The following is a 13,823-nucleotide window of genomic DNA, read 5'->3' as shown; positions in this document are numbered from 1 at the left end:
GAGACTACAAATTAAGTAGTATGGATAATTCTGCAACTCTATCTTGACGTGCATGTGTCTTGAAGCAAACGTGAGAGTTGCGCATGAAAATGCTATTTCCTCGGCTCCTGGGGGCCCCTCCGAGTATGAGCATGGCATTTGAGTGGTTCTGCTATAAAATTGTATTTTGCATATACATCCAATTTATTATATGCCATGCATTATATCTAGGATATATAGTGCATATGTCTTACTGTACAGATTTGAATAAACACACCTGCGTATACATATACTAATTAACCAGTGTGCATCATGGCCAATTAAGTGAATTTTCAAAAGAAATTTGACCTTATACAATAGTTGCCTCATAATTTAGCTTAAGAGACCCACCCCTGTTTAAGATAATATTCCTACTCTTGTGTTGTATAATGGCTAAGTAGATCTTCTTTTGGAGTCAGAGCCACAACTTTCTGGCTGAGCAGTTTTAGGCAAGACATTCTGTGTCACAGTTTACCCAGGCGTTGAATAGAAATTTTAACCACCTATTTCATAGGTTTGTTATTGAAACGAATACCTTCCATGTAAAATTCTTAGCGTACTTCCTGACAAACCACTAGCATTAAATAAATGTTAACTATTATTATCCTTGCCATTATTTTTTAAAATCTTAGCTTTGCTAATACCTATTAACTATTTTTTTTAAACTGATCTAAAAGGATGCAATAGGCATAAATGTTTCAATGAAATAACACTTATTACCTATTGACCTCTTACTTTTAAGTGCAATTATTGGGATTTGGGAAGGACTGTGGTATTTTCTGCTGACTCTTCAGTCAGATATTTCCTAAACGTGACTGTTTCTATCCCCCTTTCCATGTTTCTGCACATCCCTATCCTTTTACCCATATTCCTTCAGCAAACATCTGTCTGTTGAGCACCATTGTGTACCAGGCACACAAGTGGGTATTTTTTGTAAATCCATCATGCCAACCCCAGCAAGAATTAACTTCAGCAGAATTGTCAATCCTGAGTATTTCTAGCTTATATCACAGGAAGTAGGCTCTCTGAAAGGTCCCCTATCTTAATAGAGTAGAAGAGGATAAGAAGTGTTTGACCCTGTTTCACCTGTACTTCTCCCAACCTAGCCGACCCTTGTTAATCGCATGGAGAGGAGCTCCCTTTGCAAGGACAGCAGGTACATGTGGTGTCTGCTTCATAGTTCCAGAAACTATCTTAAGGCTTCCTCTCCCCTTCCATTAAAAAATTATCTTAGGTATCTCTAAGTACTGTGACTCTTATAAAGTTAGGCTATTCTGTACTTAAAAATAAGAAAAAGTGACATTTGGAGACCTTTCTACAAAGTAAGCCCTAAATAGCTTGGATGTTGGTGCATTGCTCCAAAATCAGCAATGGTTAAGAAATCTTTCTTTGGCCAAAACCTTCCTGAGCACGTCATATAAAATGAATTATTTCCCCCAAATAAATAAGAGTTCATGGTAGTGGTTTGATTATGACTCACAGAAATGAAAAAAATTATGTATTGCCAATGTCAAATTAAAACTGGTAAAGTCTGTAATCACTTAATCTGGTTACAGGAAGAAATACTTGTCATTACAGCTGTGCTATGCCTGGGAACGAGGCTCGCGAGCCACATGCGGCTCTTTGGCCCCTTCAGTGTGGCTTTTCCACAAAATACCACGTGCGGGCGCGCACATACAGTGCGATTGAAACTTCGTGGCCCATGCGCAGAAGTCAGTATTTTGTGGAAGAGCCACCCTGAAGGGGCCAAAGAGCCGCATGTGGCTCGTGCGCCGCAGTTTGCCAACCACTGCCCTAGTGGATTATGGGTTATAAAGAGGGCACCAAAGGAATATAGACCCACGGCTTCAAAAACAGGAGGTGAAATCAACCTGTTTGTTAGTCATTAATAGTTAGATATGGCTTACCCTCTTACACTTTAGCTCTTAGAAGAAGGGGCTCCTTAAGGATAGCTTATCTAACCTCGCCTCATTAAACTATCACAGGAATATATGTCCAATACTTTCTTTTACTCCCATGTAAGATTTCCTGTGGCAGGCAGAAGTGATCAAAATCATTTCATTGATCTCACAAATCACAGTCATTCACCTCAACAGTTCTGTTGACAATTCTTCCTATAACACATATGTCATCAGACAGCTCTTAAAACAATTACCAAGTCATTAACATAGACAAAAGCAGCCTCAACACATTCTTGCAGGATTGTAAAGCACATGAAAGCTCATAATTACTTTTGTGAGTGACCTACAAAGAAAGACAGGATATAAAAAAGATTTATTGAGTGTTTACTGCATGCCAGGAAATTTCTAGAAATATTTTTACTTAATTCTCCTCAGTAACCCTACAAGTTCTTCTTTTGCACTGATGGAAACTAAAGTACAGAGCCTTAGTCTTTACTTCTCTTACATTAAACAGAGTGCGTGGTGGAGGATGGATTTGGATCCAGACCTCTGCCGCGCTTCCCCTCACCGCCCCTCTAGGGAAAACTCCCTCTGAGGACTCACTTGCCTTCTCTGAGCCCCAAGGCACATCAGGGACTGAAGAAATGGCAGTAAACGAACCAGAGCTGGCCTCTGTCTGCGGTCAGTTTGCAGAGAGCTGGGAAGACATACCAGAGGAGGAGTTGTACTTGTGGATAAGGGTTAGGCTCAATCATAGTTTCTTTACATGAGGGATAATGGTGTGCTGCTGTTTTAGGAAGAGACACTTCCCAGGTGATTCTGGTGTGCAGCCAAACGACAAGCAGACTTTGTGCCTGACACATGTAGTAAGCCCTTAATTAATCTGTTCAGAGTATGATTCAGATTAAAAACTGGAGTCCTACATTGCCCTACACTTTTCCCACGTGTAGAAGAGACTTGGTTTTTGTGTTGGTTGTTCCCATGTTGATGTTGTGTTTCTTCTCGGCTCTAATTCCGTGTCACTGTCTCCTCTCCACAGGTGACCGAAGGCCATTGGAAGTGGGGTGGTGTCACAGTCCAGGTGAACAGTGCCTTTTTCACAGGCATCTATGGGATGTGGAATCTGTACGTCTTTGCTTTGATGTTCCTGTACGCACCATCCCATAAGAACTACGGGGATGACCAGTCTAATGGTGAGTGCCAGACTCTTCAGTGTAATTTTATTTAGGAAAAGTAGGCTTCTGTCTCTACAAGACTTAAGGCTAGCAAAGGCTCTGGGTTTCCCAAACTTTCCCTCCTCTGAGTGAGAATGAGCACCCAAAGGACTGCAGAACTATAAGACAAAAGCCAGCACAAGACAAATACTTCTTTAAGTTCTCATTTTAAAATATACCTTGAAAATACGTTGGGAATATTATATTCTAGTCTAAAACATGTCCCAGTGTTAGTAAAAAAAAAAATTAAATTTGCTTTCCTCAATTTTTTATTTTTATTTAGTTTTTGCAAAATTGACTGTTGAAAAGGATACCACATTCACGGTTCTGGTATGAGAAGCGTGATCCTAAGATATCTGGTGCAGTGGGACTGGGCCCTGGGCATTGAAGAAGGAGCTGGCTTCATTTTTCTCCTGCTCACTTTTTCTGCAAGGCTGTTGACATGTATCCAAACTAATAGCCATTCACCAGACCCCACAGCCTGTTTCTTCTTAAGTACTGGTGTTGCTGTCTCTGATGTTGATGCTGCCAGAGCCTTAGAGAACTTAGCCAGTCTGGTCATTTTATAGATGAGGAAACTGAGGCCCATAGAAGGGAAGGGCTTGCCTGAGGTTTCTCAACCAGCCACGGCAGAAACAAATGAATATTACTGTCTATGGCAGAGCTGTTAACTTGGAATTCGTGGCCTGGTACACGCCTGTCCTGATAGCTCATTTTTTCTTGGGATGCTTGATTTATTGTTTCATTCCACTCTTATTCTTTCATCTTTTTCCCACTTGTTTTACCCAAGTCACGTACTTGCTATTCCCCAAATATAAGAAGCTCTTCCTCAAATCAGAACCAGTACCCTCCACTCCGCGCCAGAGCAGAGACCAGGGTTCAAGGTCTGCCTGTCCACCATGGCACCAGGGTTGGCCTTGCTCATAGGAAGTGCTCAGTGAGTGTGTGGTGAATGAATAGACTTATATCCTGCCTTCATCTGGGCGTAGCAAAACCCTACCTATCTTTTAGGCTTATTCAAAATGCTTCTTCCTTCTTGAAACCTTTTCTTGATCACACCAGTTGGAGTTCAGCAAATTAGATTCAGTAGAATATTGTCACTGTGGGATGTTAATGGTCAAATACGTTTGATAATCATTGGGTTTTTAATCAGCATCAATGGGGTTTTTACTAAAGACAACTTAATGCCTTTGGCACATTAATATGTACTGTGAGTCATTTAAAATGGGTAGGGGGTAACAGCATTTCCCCAAGTGATTACATCATTTGGTCCTGGAACCCTAATTCTAGGCAGTGTATCTTCTGGAACCGGCGTCCTAGGGAAGAGGCCTGGAGAACAAGGTTACGCTTCTCACACGACACTCGCTGTGCAGCTATGCATGAGCTCGCCTGGCCCTTCTCACTCCTGTTGCAACACTAACTCCTTACGGGCGAGGACTGGTTAAGGTGCTTTGAAAATGTCGAGTGAATTAATGCTTTAGAAATAAGAGTTCTGAATTAGCTTTCATATTTCACAGATGAGCGATCTTGAAAGTGGGGTTAAAAGAGGTGGATGGTGACATGAGAAATGGGGCGAGGAGGGGAGGCCTCTGTGCTGAGGGTCAGCGGTAGAGGAATGGTCTCAACCAGCATCTGTCTCCGCACTACAGCCGCCACTCTGTGCAAGAGCATCCTAGACCTCAGGCCTGCCTTCCTTCCTGGTCCTCGACTTCATGTCACACTCAGTATCAGGTTTTCCTTTGGCCATGGGTCCTGGGCAAGAATAAAGACTTTTAAAAAAATTATTGTTGTCACTATTACAGATGTCCCCCATCTCCCTCCTCTTTGCCCACCTCCACCCAGCTCCCGCCCACCGCCCTCTCCTAGTCTTCACCGCACTGTTGTCTGTGTCCATGGGATATGCATATGTGTTCTTTGGCTAATCTCTTCACCTTCTTTTACCCAGACCCTCCCACACCCGTCCCCTTTGACATTCGTCAAGTCTGTGCCATGAATCCATGCCTCTGGTTCTATTTGGTTCATCAGTACCTTTCGACTTACCTGCCCAGCCGCCCAACTCTGGGTTTGATTGACTTCCTCTCTAGACAGCTTGGGAGCTAGGCAGCATTCACTTCCCGCAGCTTCCCTTCCACTGCGAGCAACTCTTCTTTACTCTATGCATGGCCTGTGGAAGCTGCAGCCTCTCCAACAGGGGGCCTCCACGGCGCCCGCAGGAAGGCATTCTGGGCTTGTGAACAAGAGTCTTGATTTCATTTCATGGACATCCTGTTGGACTTTGGCACAAAGCACATGGACCTGTTCTTGACTTGAGAATATTAAGCAGAAATCCAAAAGATGGAGCTCCTGCCTTCCGGGGAAATTCCACATAAAAGCAATGGCTGGCCTTTCCAGGATGTGGGACTGATCATTCAAATGGGTAGGATTACGTAGTGCTGACCTGTGCTTCATGTACACACACTGTGCTGGTTGTTTTTGCTCTATGGCTGTTGGCAAACTGCTTCACTCCTCGGTGCATCACTTCTCCCGATTGTAAGTGATTTCCCGGAGTCTCATGGAACCATGAAATTCTATGGTTTTCTTTCTTCCTGATAGCAAGGAAGGGGCAGAGGAGCACCTCCTGTCATAAAGTCGCAGCCCAGGGCGTGATTCTGTCACAGGTAAGGGGTCTCCAAACACAGGTGAGACTTTGCCCAGCTCTGGCACTCTCAGGCACGTGGGAGGCCAGAGCTGGAGCCACCCCTGCAGAGACAGCATGTGCCTGCCCCCTGCAGGCCAGGAGGCTGAATTGCAGCCAGGTGTTAGGAAGCTCCCAGTAGGGCTTCTTTCCTGGCACCGCATGACTGCTGCCCTCCTGGGCTTGCAGCCTTGCAGTTGAGAATAGCACTTGATCTTCTCCTCATCATATGTTTGTTGTTGTTGAAGACAGCTTGAACTGCAATTTCACAGAAAGCTCAAAAGCTAGTTCTCGGCCCTGGCCGAGGAGCTCAGTTGGTTAGAGTGTCATCCTGATACGCCAAGGTTGTGGGTTCCATCTCTGCTCAGGACACACACAAGAATCATCCAATGAATGCATAGAGTAGTGGAGCAACAAATCGATACTTCTCTCCCTCTCTCTCTCTCAAATCAAATTATTTTTTAAAAAAATAATTAAAAAAGCTAGTTCTCAAGAGGAGGTCACCTCCCCTGAATCTTTTACCAAGTGGTGTTTGGAAATGCTCATGGTTGTTTTAGATCGTCTGGGACGTGCCACTGGCATTTAGTGACCGGGTTCTGGGTATGTTCAATGTCCTGCATTGAGCAAAGCAGTTCGTTGAGTGAAGAACTGTCCTGCCTCTAATGCAATAGGGCCCCTGTTGAGAAACATCCTCCAAGCAGTTTAGTGGGCAGACCCTTTGGGACCCTGTCTGATCATAAACACAAAGGAGACACTATCTAGCAGGTCTATGGTGGTGACATGATCAACTGTGACTTCAGGGCAGCCCATGAGCCCCTGTCAGCTGGTGGCACCCTTGTCCCGCATGGTGCTGTGTCTGTGCCCCTGTCAGCTGGTGGCACCCTTGTCCCGCATGGTGCTGTGTCTGTGCCCCTGTCAGCTGGTGGCACCCTTGTCCCACATGGTGCTGTGTCTGTGCCCCTGTCAGCTGGTGGCACCCTTGTCCCACATGGTGCTGTGTCTGTGCCCCTGGCAGCTGGTGGCACCCTTGCCTCACATGGTGCTGTGAGCTGAGCTGTTGGAAGGGGCTCTCCATGTTGGGTTCTCTGATCATTTTTCTTCTCTGCTCCTTTCACTTTTCATCTCTTCATCTGCCGCCAAGCCACACACTGTAGCCTAGGAATTATGGTGTCTTTGCCAAGATTTTGGAGCTCCTTTGAAAGAGCTGGTTTGGAATGTTACATGGAAACCTAGAAAATAAACACTGAGGGTGATATACTGTAGTTTTAAATTCTCTGGTTGACATTTCTTCTCCCCCCAACCCCAGCTTATTCATGCTCCTTTTCTTTTCTCTTGGAAAGTTTTTATTTTTAAATTGGCTTGGACTGCGCTAACTACCCCTTGCTTTTATGGCCCAGAGCCAAAACTTCAGCTCTCTCTTGCTGTGGAGAATGAATCACAGGTGTGCCATGCTTCTTGCCTGCATGAGGTGGATCCTGGAGAGGCCTCTGGAAAAAGATAGACCTCTGCCAAAGAAAGAACCTTTGAGAAGGGCTGTTTTGTTTGGGAGATGGAGAAGGATGCCAAGAAGTGACAAGAGGAAGTGGGAGCAGAGAGCATAGACATTTGCTTCTCCCTTTTGGTCAGGGAATGGACAGAGGAACAAAGTGGACAGCAGGTGCAAGCGAGAGTCAGTTTCCAAAGAGCATTTTCTCTCATGTATTTGTTTGCCTTTTATTGTGTGGGTCCAGTGGCCCTTAGCAATGAACCACTGAGCACCTCAGTATCAGCACGGTGCTAGGTGAGATAGGTGGTATGATGTAAAGCCCACAGACAGACCTTGTTCCCAGAGAGCTAGACGTTTGGGATGGGCGATAAGACTTCCACGGCTGCCTCCTGAAACACGGGGTGTGGCAGGACAGCGCCCAGCCAGCACGTTCTCATGTCTTCAGTGGCTGGTTGGTGCTGCAGGCACATGGAGCTCTGACTTCCTTCTTGTTGGTTGACTTACCGTAGTGCAGTGGTAAGTCATGCATGGTTTTGTATATGTGTGCACGCCTGTGTGCATGGATGTGTTTATATCATCGTTGTATGTGTGTATATGTATACATAAATATGCATGTGTGTTTTTTTTACTTTAACAAAGGTATTTTAGACCTCGTTCTTGCAAGGACCACTCACATTTTCTGCTCTGCTCTTGCTGCCTTTTCATTAAAATCGTTCTTTTTTCCTGTTCCCATACCAATCTGTGAGTCACTACGGATATCTTCCTAGGCGGAAACAGATTTCAGCTGATGCTGGTCAGCCCTTAGCTTGGAGGGAGGGCACAGTCTCCCAGGGATACGACATGAAGGCCCTATACACACAGCCGACCATCCCAACTCCCGGCCACCAATTCATGTGGGGAAAAGGCTGGTGCTGCTTAAGAAGTCCGACAATTCTTAATAACCACTTTCATTTTTGTATTCTTTCGTCTGGAGAATTCTTGTCAGAAGGCTTTTAAAAAAAAAAGGAGAAACAGGATTCCTGACTGGATGATGATGAAGGGATCAGGAGACACTCTAGTTGCCCACTGGTTTCTTTCTGTGTCTACTCACACTGAATGTCTTCTGTCTGACACCCTCAGGCTGCCGGAAGCACGGCAGCGGCAGCGGCCAGGTCCCAGGTCCTGGGAGCTGGCTACCCCGCTGTGGCCTTTTTACTTTCCGGAAGCCTTGAAGGTCTCATGCTGCTGGGTTCACAGGGAAGGTGGCTTTGGCTTTCATTGCCTCAGTAAATGTTTGGTTTGAGTCATGAGGCTTCGACAGTGGCTGCCTTTTATTGAGGTCTTTTCTCTGGTTGCCTGTTAGATGACTCACCCTGGCCAGCCCGGCTTCTCCTTGATGTCTAGATGGAATTGGTCTTCCCACCAGGGCGGGACTCAGAGTCTGACGGGCCTCAGCCTTTTCCCACTCCCTAGTGACGATGGGAAAGAGGTGGCAGGCAGGCCATCACCAGCCTCTCCGGCTTCGCCAGCGTGCTCACTCCTCCTGCTCTGCTATTTGTAGTCAGGCACTTTCTGCTCCTGCCTCTCTTGCCAGTTGCCTGATCCTTCCTTACCCAGGCACCTAAAATCACATTCTCTGAGTCTTAACATGACCAGCACCCCACTAAGATAGAAGGTACTCAGTCACCTGCTTGAGAGGACCTTTCTGTTTCCTAAAGGTATCAGTTGGGCAGGGCTGCTATAACAAATAGCAGCCGAGGTGGCTAAATAACATAAATCTATTTATTTTCTCATGATTCTGGAAGCTAGAAGTTCAAGATCAAGCTATCGGCAGGGTTGTTTCTTCCAGGTCTTCTCCCTGTGTCTTCGCATCGTCTTCCCTCTGTGTGTGCCTTTATCCTAATCTCCTTTTCCTATAAAGACACTGGTCATATTGGATTAGGGCCCATCCCAATGCCTCACATTAATGTAATTACCTCCTTAAAGAACCTATGTCCGAATACAATTACATTCTGTGGTATCGAAGAATTAGGGCTTTAACAAATGATTATGGGGTATGGAATACAAGTCAGCCCACAACACTAGGATTCCACTCAAAACTTGTAGACTTTGTTGTGTTCCCTCCTTGCAGTTGCCTGGTGTTGAGTGTCTAGAGGTGGGTAGGAAATACAGCACCCTGAGCCTGGTATAGGCTATGTTTGATGATTGAAAGGGATTGAGAGATGGCTGGACCCAGGATTCTGAACCCTGTCCCACCAAGACTACTATGCCTCATCCCCCCAGAGGAATCACAACAGCAGAGTCATCCCACGGCATACCTGTTTGCTGTGGACCTAGCCATGCGGAGTGGAACAGCGGGGAGCTAGACTGGCCTGTACCAGACAAATCTTGGTGGTTGTTGTAATGAGCGCTTACCATACCAGATCCTGTGCTGCATGTTCACATTCTTTAGAAAAGAAAAGGAATATTGAGACCTACCATCCACTGTTTTATTAAAATGCAACATATAGGAAGGACGTAATCTGAGAGTAAACAAGTCATGTGCATGGAAATAATTTTGCTGTACAAATACTGTACTCACCTTGATTTTCTCATCCTGCTGCGAACCAGGGACTTCTAGGGAGTTATCATTTGATAACTTAGCTTTGAAGGTGAATAGAAGGAAGTCAGTGAGGGACTGGGAAAAAATCCCACAGAAAAGAATGAAGTTAATAATGTTACAGAAACAACCAAAGCTTTGGAGGTGGACACAGATGGGTTGGAATCCTGGCTCTCAAGAAATAAACAGGAGCTCATGGTGTGTGACCTCCCTGGCCCCCATGTTTGGGTAATGGGGTGTTAATTTGTCTTAGGTGGCCCTTATTAATATTAGAAGATCACTGATCTCTTCCAGATTCTGTGAAACAATCTTAGAATTATTCTTCTTTTTACTAAAGTAGTCACAGATACACAAATAATTGTCATTTTAAAAAAGCTGCCTGTCTTTAAAAGCTGTGCTTACCATTATGTCATTATCGTTCCATTTATGTAGGTTTCTGGGTCCGTAGTATGCATGGCAGACAGTTGGAATTAAGCAGCAGCTACCTCTGGCCATGATACCAAAAATATGGGCCCGTCAGTAGTCCTTTGAGATTAAATCCTGTGCCAGAGATCAGTCTCATTTCACAGAGGTTAGAAAGAAAGAAGCCTTTGTCTTATTAATTAGCAGAGATGAATTGACATCATAACCAGAGAAAGAGACTTATTGCAAACCGAAGAATTCTTTTCCTTCCATCATTTATTCTTTTCCCTTTTATTCTTCCTCTCCCCCCTCAGTAAGAAACACATCACATTTTTGGAAGGGTTTTTTTGGTCTTGAAAAGGAAGAGTCTTCGAGTGTGTTTGTGCATGGTGCCGCAGAAGCCAAGAGAGGGAGAACAGATGGAGTGAGACCTTGGCAGGAGTGGGAGTCCCTGGAATTTGGATACAAATGGAGGGATCCCCACTCCTGCCATCTTACTGCCACCTTCCCACATCCATTCCCTGCAGGGAAATAGTTGGCCTTTGAGGTACAATACAACCACAGGTGAATCAGGGATCCAGTAGCCAGAGGTGCGTAGATCCAGGTCCTCAGCCTAGCTCTCCTGAGAGCAGGCTGCATCCCATAGAGAAATTAATTGCCTACCTGAGCCGCAGTGTCTTCACATCTTATAAGGAAACACAGGGCACGTTAAGCCCCTACTGGTGCATATGGTAAATGCTCATACGTAACAGCTCTCCTTACTGTCAGTGCACTGTTCTTGGTGCTATAAATTCTCTTTCATCAGACACAAAAGAGAAAAATTAACGTCCTGAACAATCTATCCAAATTACTGTGTATATGTATTTCTGACTGTAACACATTGCATGTGAATTTATGCTTTGCTGGCAGCCTCACTGGCTGTTGGAAACTTGAATATTTACAGTGTCAGCATAGCCTAAAGGTTGAGCACTTGGATGCTGGAGTCTCATAGCTCCCCTTTGAATCTCTATGTATCAACTCGGGCCTTGGGCAAGGTGCTTAGCCTGTCTGTGCCTCAGTTCCTTCATCAGCAGAACGGGAATGATGACAACAGCACCTCTGTCAAAGGACTGGGACGAAGATTAAATGTATTGATATTTGTAAAGTGTTTAGGACAGTGTCAGGCACATCCTGTAATATAGGTACTTGTGAAATAAAGAAGCCCAAGTAATTTTGGCTGTTTCTTCAAATGATCTGTAGGATCAGATACCTTTTCTAGGGCCTGCTAATTGAAATCACATTTTAAGCTTAAAGAATTCCCATCTTTGGTTCAAAACCTGAAGAAAATTGCATCCTGGCATCTATTTCTAAGAAGTCTTCAGTGAAAGGGATTCCTTAGGTAAACACTTGGAGGTGCTAAGCGGTTTCCTGGGGTGGTCAGGACTCTTTGAAATGCTGAGGACTCTCAGACATGCAGATCCTGAATCTGGCTTTGAACTTTTGATGGCTCTCCCAGATATGCAAATTAAGAACTAGCTTTGACCAAGCACCCTGCAGGGCCACTGTGTGGGGTGACCAAAACAGTGGTGTTGTGTACAGAATCCTGGGGGTAGCAGAAAATTGAGTGTATTTCTGGTCCTTTTTCCTTGAGAAGAAAACTCCTAATTGTTCTTAAAAGTACTATACGTAGGACCCTGCCCAATCGGTTGGTAATAGGCAGGTCTTGTTTGCCTGCACATGGCATAGCCACTTTGTCAGTTATTCACAACACGGGTGTGTGTGCCTGCCTTCCCACCGCAGGGAGGCTGAGCCCACAGCACAGCCTGCCTTCCTCGGCCCAGCTCCCGGCCCTGCTGTGTGTCTGTTCCGTCACCTGGGGCAGTCACCTTCCTTCCACCCCAGTTTCCTCATCTGTGACGCTGGCATGATCAGCCTCGAGGGCTCTTGTGAGGATAAATACGATCAAGGGTAAAGCACTGAGAATAGCGTCAGGCACCAAGTAAGCTCTCATTAATGTTAGTAATGACTACAAATTACATAAGCAGTAAGCTGACTCATCTCTCATTCATCTCTCTTCTCTGGGAGACAAAAGTGGATGAAATTACTGCCAAGTCTGAGTGAAAAGGTTGGGCGTGAGCCCTGGTGTTTGTGCCCAGGTTTTCGCTGTCAGCTCAGAATGTGAAAGGGCGGTGGTTACGGAGATGAACCAGCTTTCTTTTCCTTCCTCCTCCAACATGTCTCACCCCCAAACCCCTGTTTCAGGTGATCTGAGAGTCCACAATGGGGAAGAACTCCAGCTCACCACCACTATCACCCACGTGGATGGACCCACCGAGATCTACAAGTTGACCCGCAAGGAGGCCCAGGAATAGATGGCGGCAGCCCCTGGCTGGGGCTGTTCCCCACATCCCAGCCCTTCTGCCTGGAGTGTGGAGCATGCCAGCGAGAGCTCACTGCGCGAACCAGCCCTCCGCTGCTCCCGTGTCTTAGCTGTGGTTTCTTGGAAAAGTGGCGTGGACGTTGTCACTTTACCTTCTGACCACAGCCCTTGGGAGAAGATTCCACAGCCACTAAGGCGTTTGTGTATAACAAAACCTCTGGTATGACACATTTTCTGTGATCATTGTTAATTAGTGATGTAGTAACATCTGTAGCAGGTGGTTAGTAAACCTCATGTGTTGGGGGTATACTCCTTGGGGGGATGATGTGGGCCAGATGGGGTCTATATGGAGTGGAATATTTGACTTCTTTTCCTGTTTTAGATTCTAGGGTAGTTTTTTAACATCCTTTGCAGTCCAAGAGAGGCTGCTGTCATAGTTTCTCACTCCTAGTTCGTGACCACTTTTTTTTTCCTATTTATATCACCAGGTAGCCTGTTGAGTTAATATTTAAGTTGTCAATAGACATGCGTCCCTCTTTTTTATGGCATACTATAAAATAACTGAATTTCGTGAGACGGTCTATTTCAGCTTTGGAACCAAATCTGTGTATCCAGCACTGACCAATCTGTTGGATGTGGGTTGGGTCTGAAAAGCTTTTTTTACCTCCTGCTTACAATGTGTTTCCTTTTGATAAGATGCTTCAAGCAGCCCCCAGAAGTGTAGATCGGATCAATGAAATAAACCTATAGGTATATGCATATATGTACATGCACACGTCATCCTCCTGCTCAGCCAGGACACACGCATGCAGATTCTTTTCCATGTCAAGTCCATGGGGTGGGGGAAGTGGCTTTATGAGAAATTAAAGTATTTTGCCATCAAATCAAAGTGTTTGGGGGCAGTATCTATTTTTGGAAATAGGATAACCTTTAGTACTGGTGGTTAACCTGCCTCACTGTCGTGTCTGGCAACAAGGGTGGGGAAAATGTGACATGATTTAGAAGCAGATTGCCCCCCCACACACACACACCTATTCCCACTTCCATGAATAGCCTGTTTGATGGTGTTTTAACTCTGCCACTGGTTTTTTTTTAAGAGCCTGGATCTGAGGTGAGAAGGCAGTCTCCCATGGAAAGCCTGCCCTTTATGAGTGTGACCTTGTTGATGCCTCCTCACCCACCAACTGGCCT

At 45.3% G+C, this 13,823-nt stretch overlaps 1 protein-coding gene across 1 annotated transcript in view; it reads left to right on the top strand.

Annotated features, from left to right (window-relative positions):
• The window catches only part of WLS (wntless Wnt ligand secretion mediator), a 62,007-nt gene extending 48,491 nt beyond the window's left edge, over positions 1-13,516 (top strand). The window contains exons 10-11 of the mRNA XM_006766911.2: positions 2,959-3,112; positions 12,515-13,516. Coding sequence (XP_006766974.2) covers positions 2,959-3,112; positions 12,515-12,624 — 264 coding nt within the window. The 3' untranslated portion in view covers positions 12,625-13,516. The remainder of the gene's footprint in view (positions 1-2,958; positions 3,113-12,514) is intronic.
• The last annotated feature ends 307 nt before the right edge of the window (positions 13,517-13,823 follow it).

This window comes from Myotis davidii, unplaced genomic scaffold, assembly GCF_000327345.1.
Source record: "Myotis davidii unplaced genomic scaffold, ASM32734v1 scaffold122, whole genome shotgun sequence".
Classification (NCBI taxonomy): domain Eukaryota; kingdom Metazoa; phylum Chordata; class Mammalia; order Chiroptera; family Vespertilionidae; genus Myotis; species Myotis davidii.
Note: the sequence above shows the minus strand (reverse complement) of the source record. Positions and strands in the feature narration are given on the sequence as shown.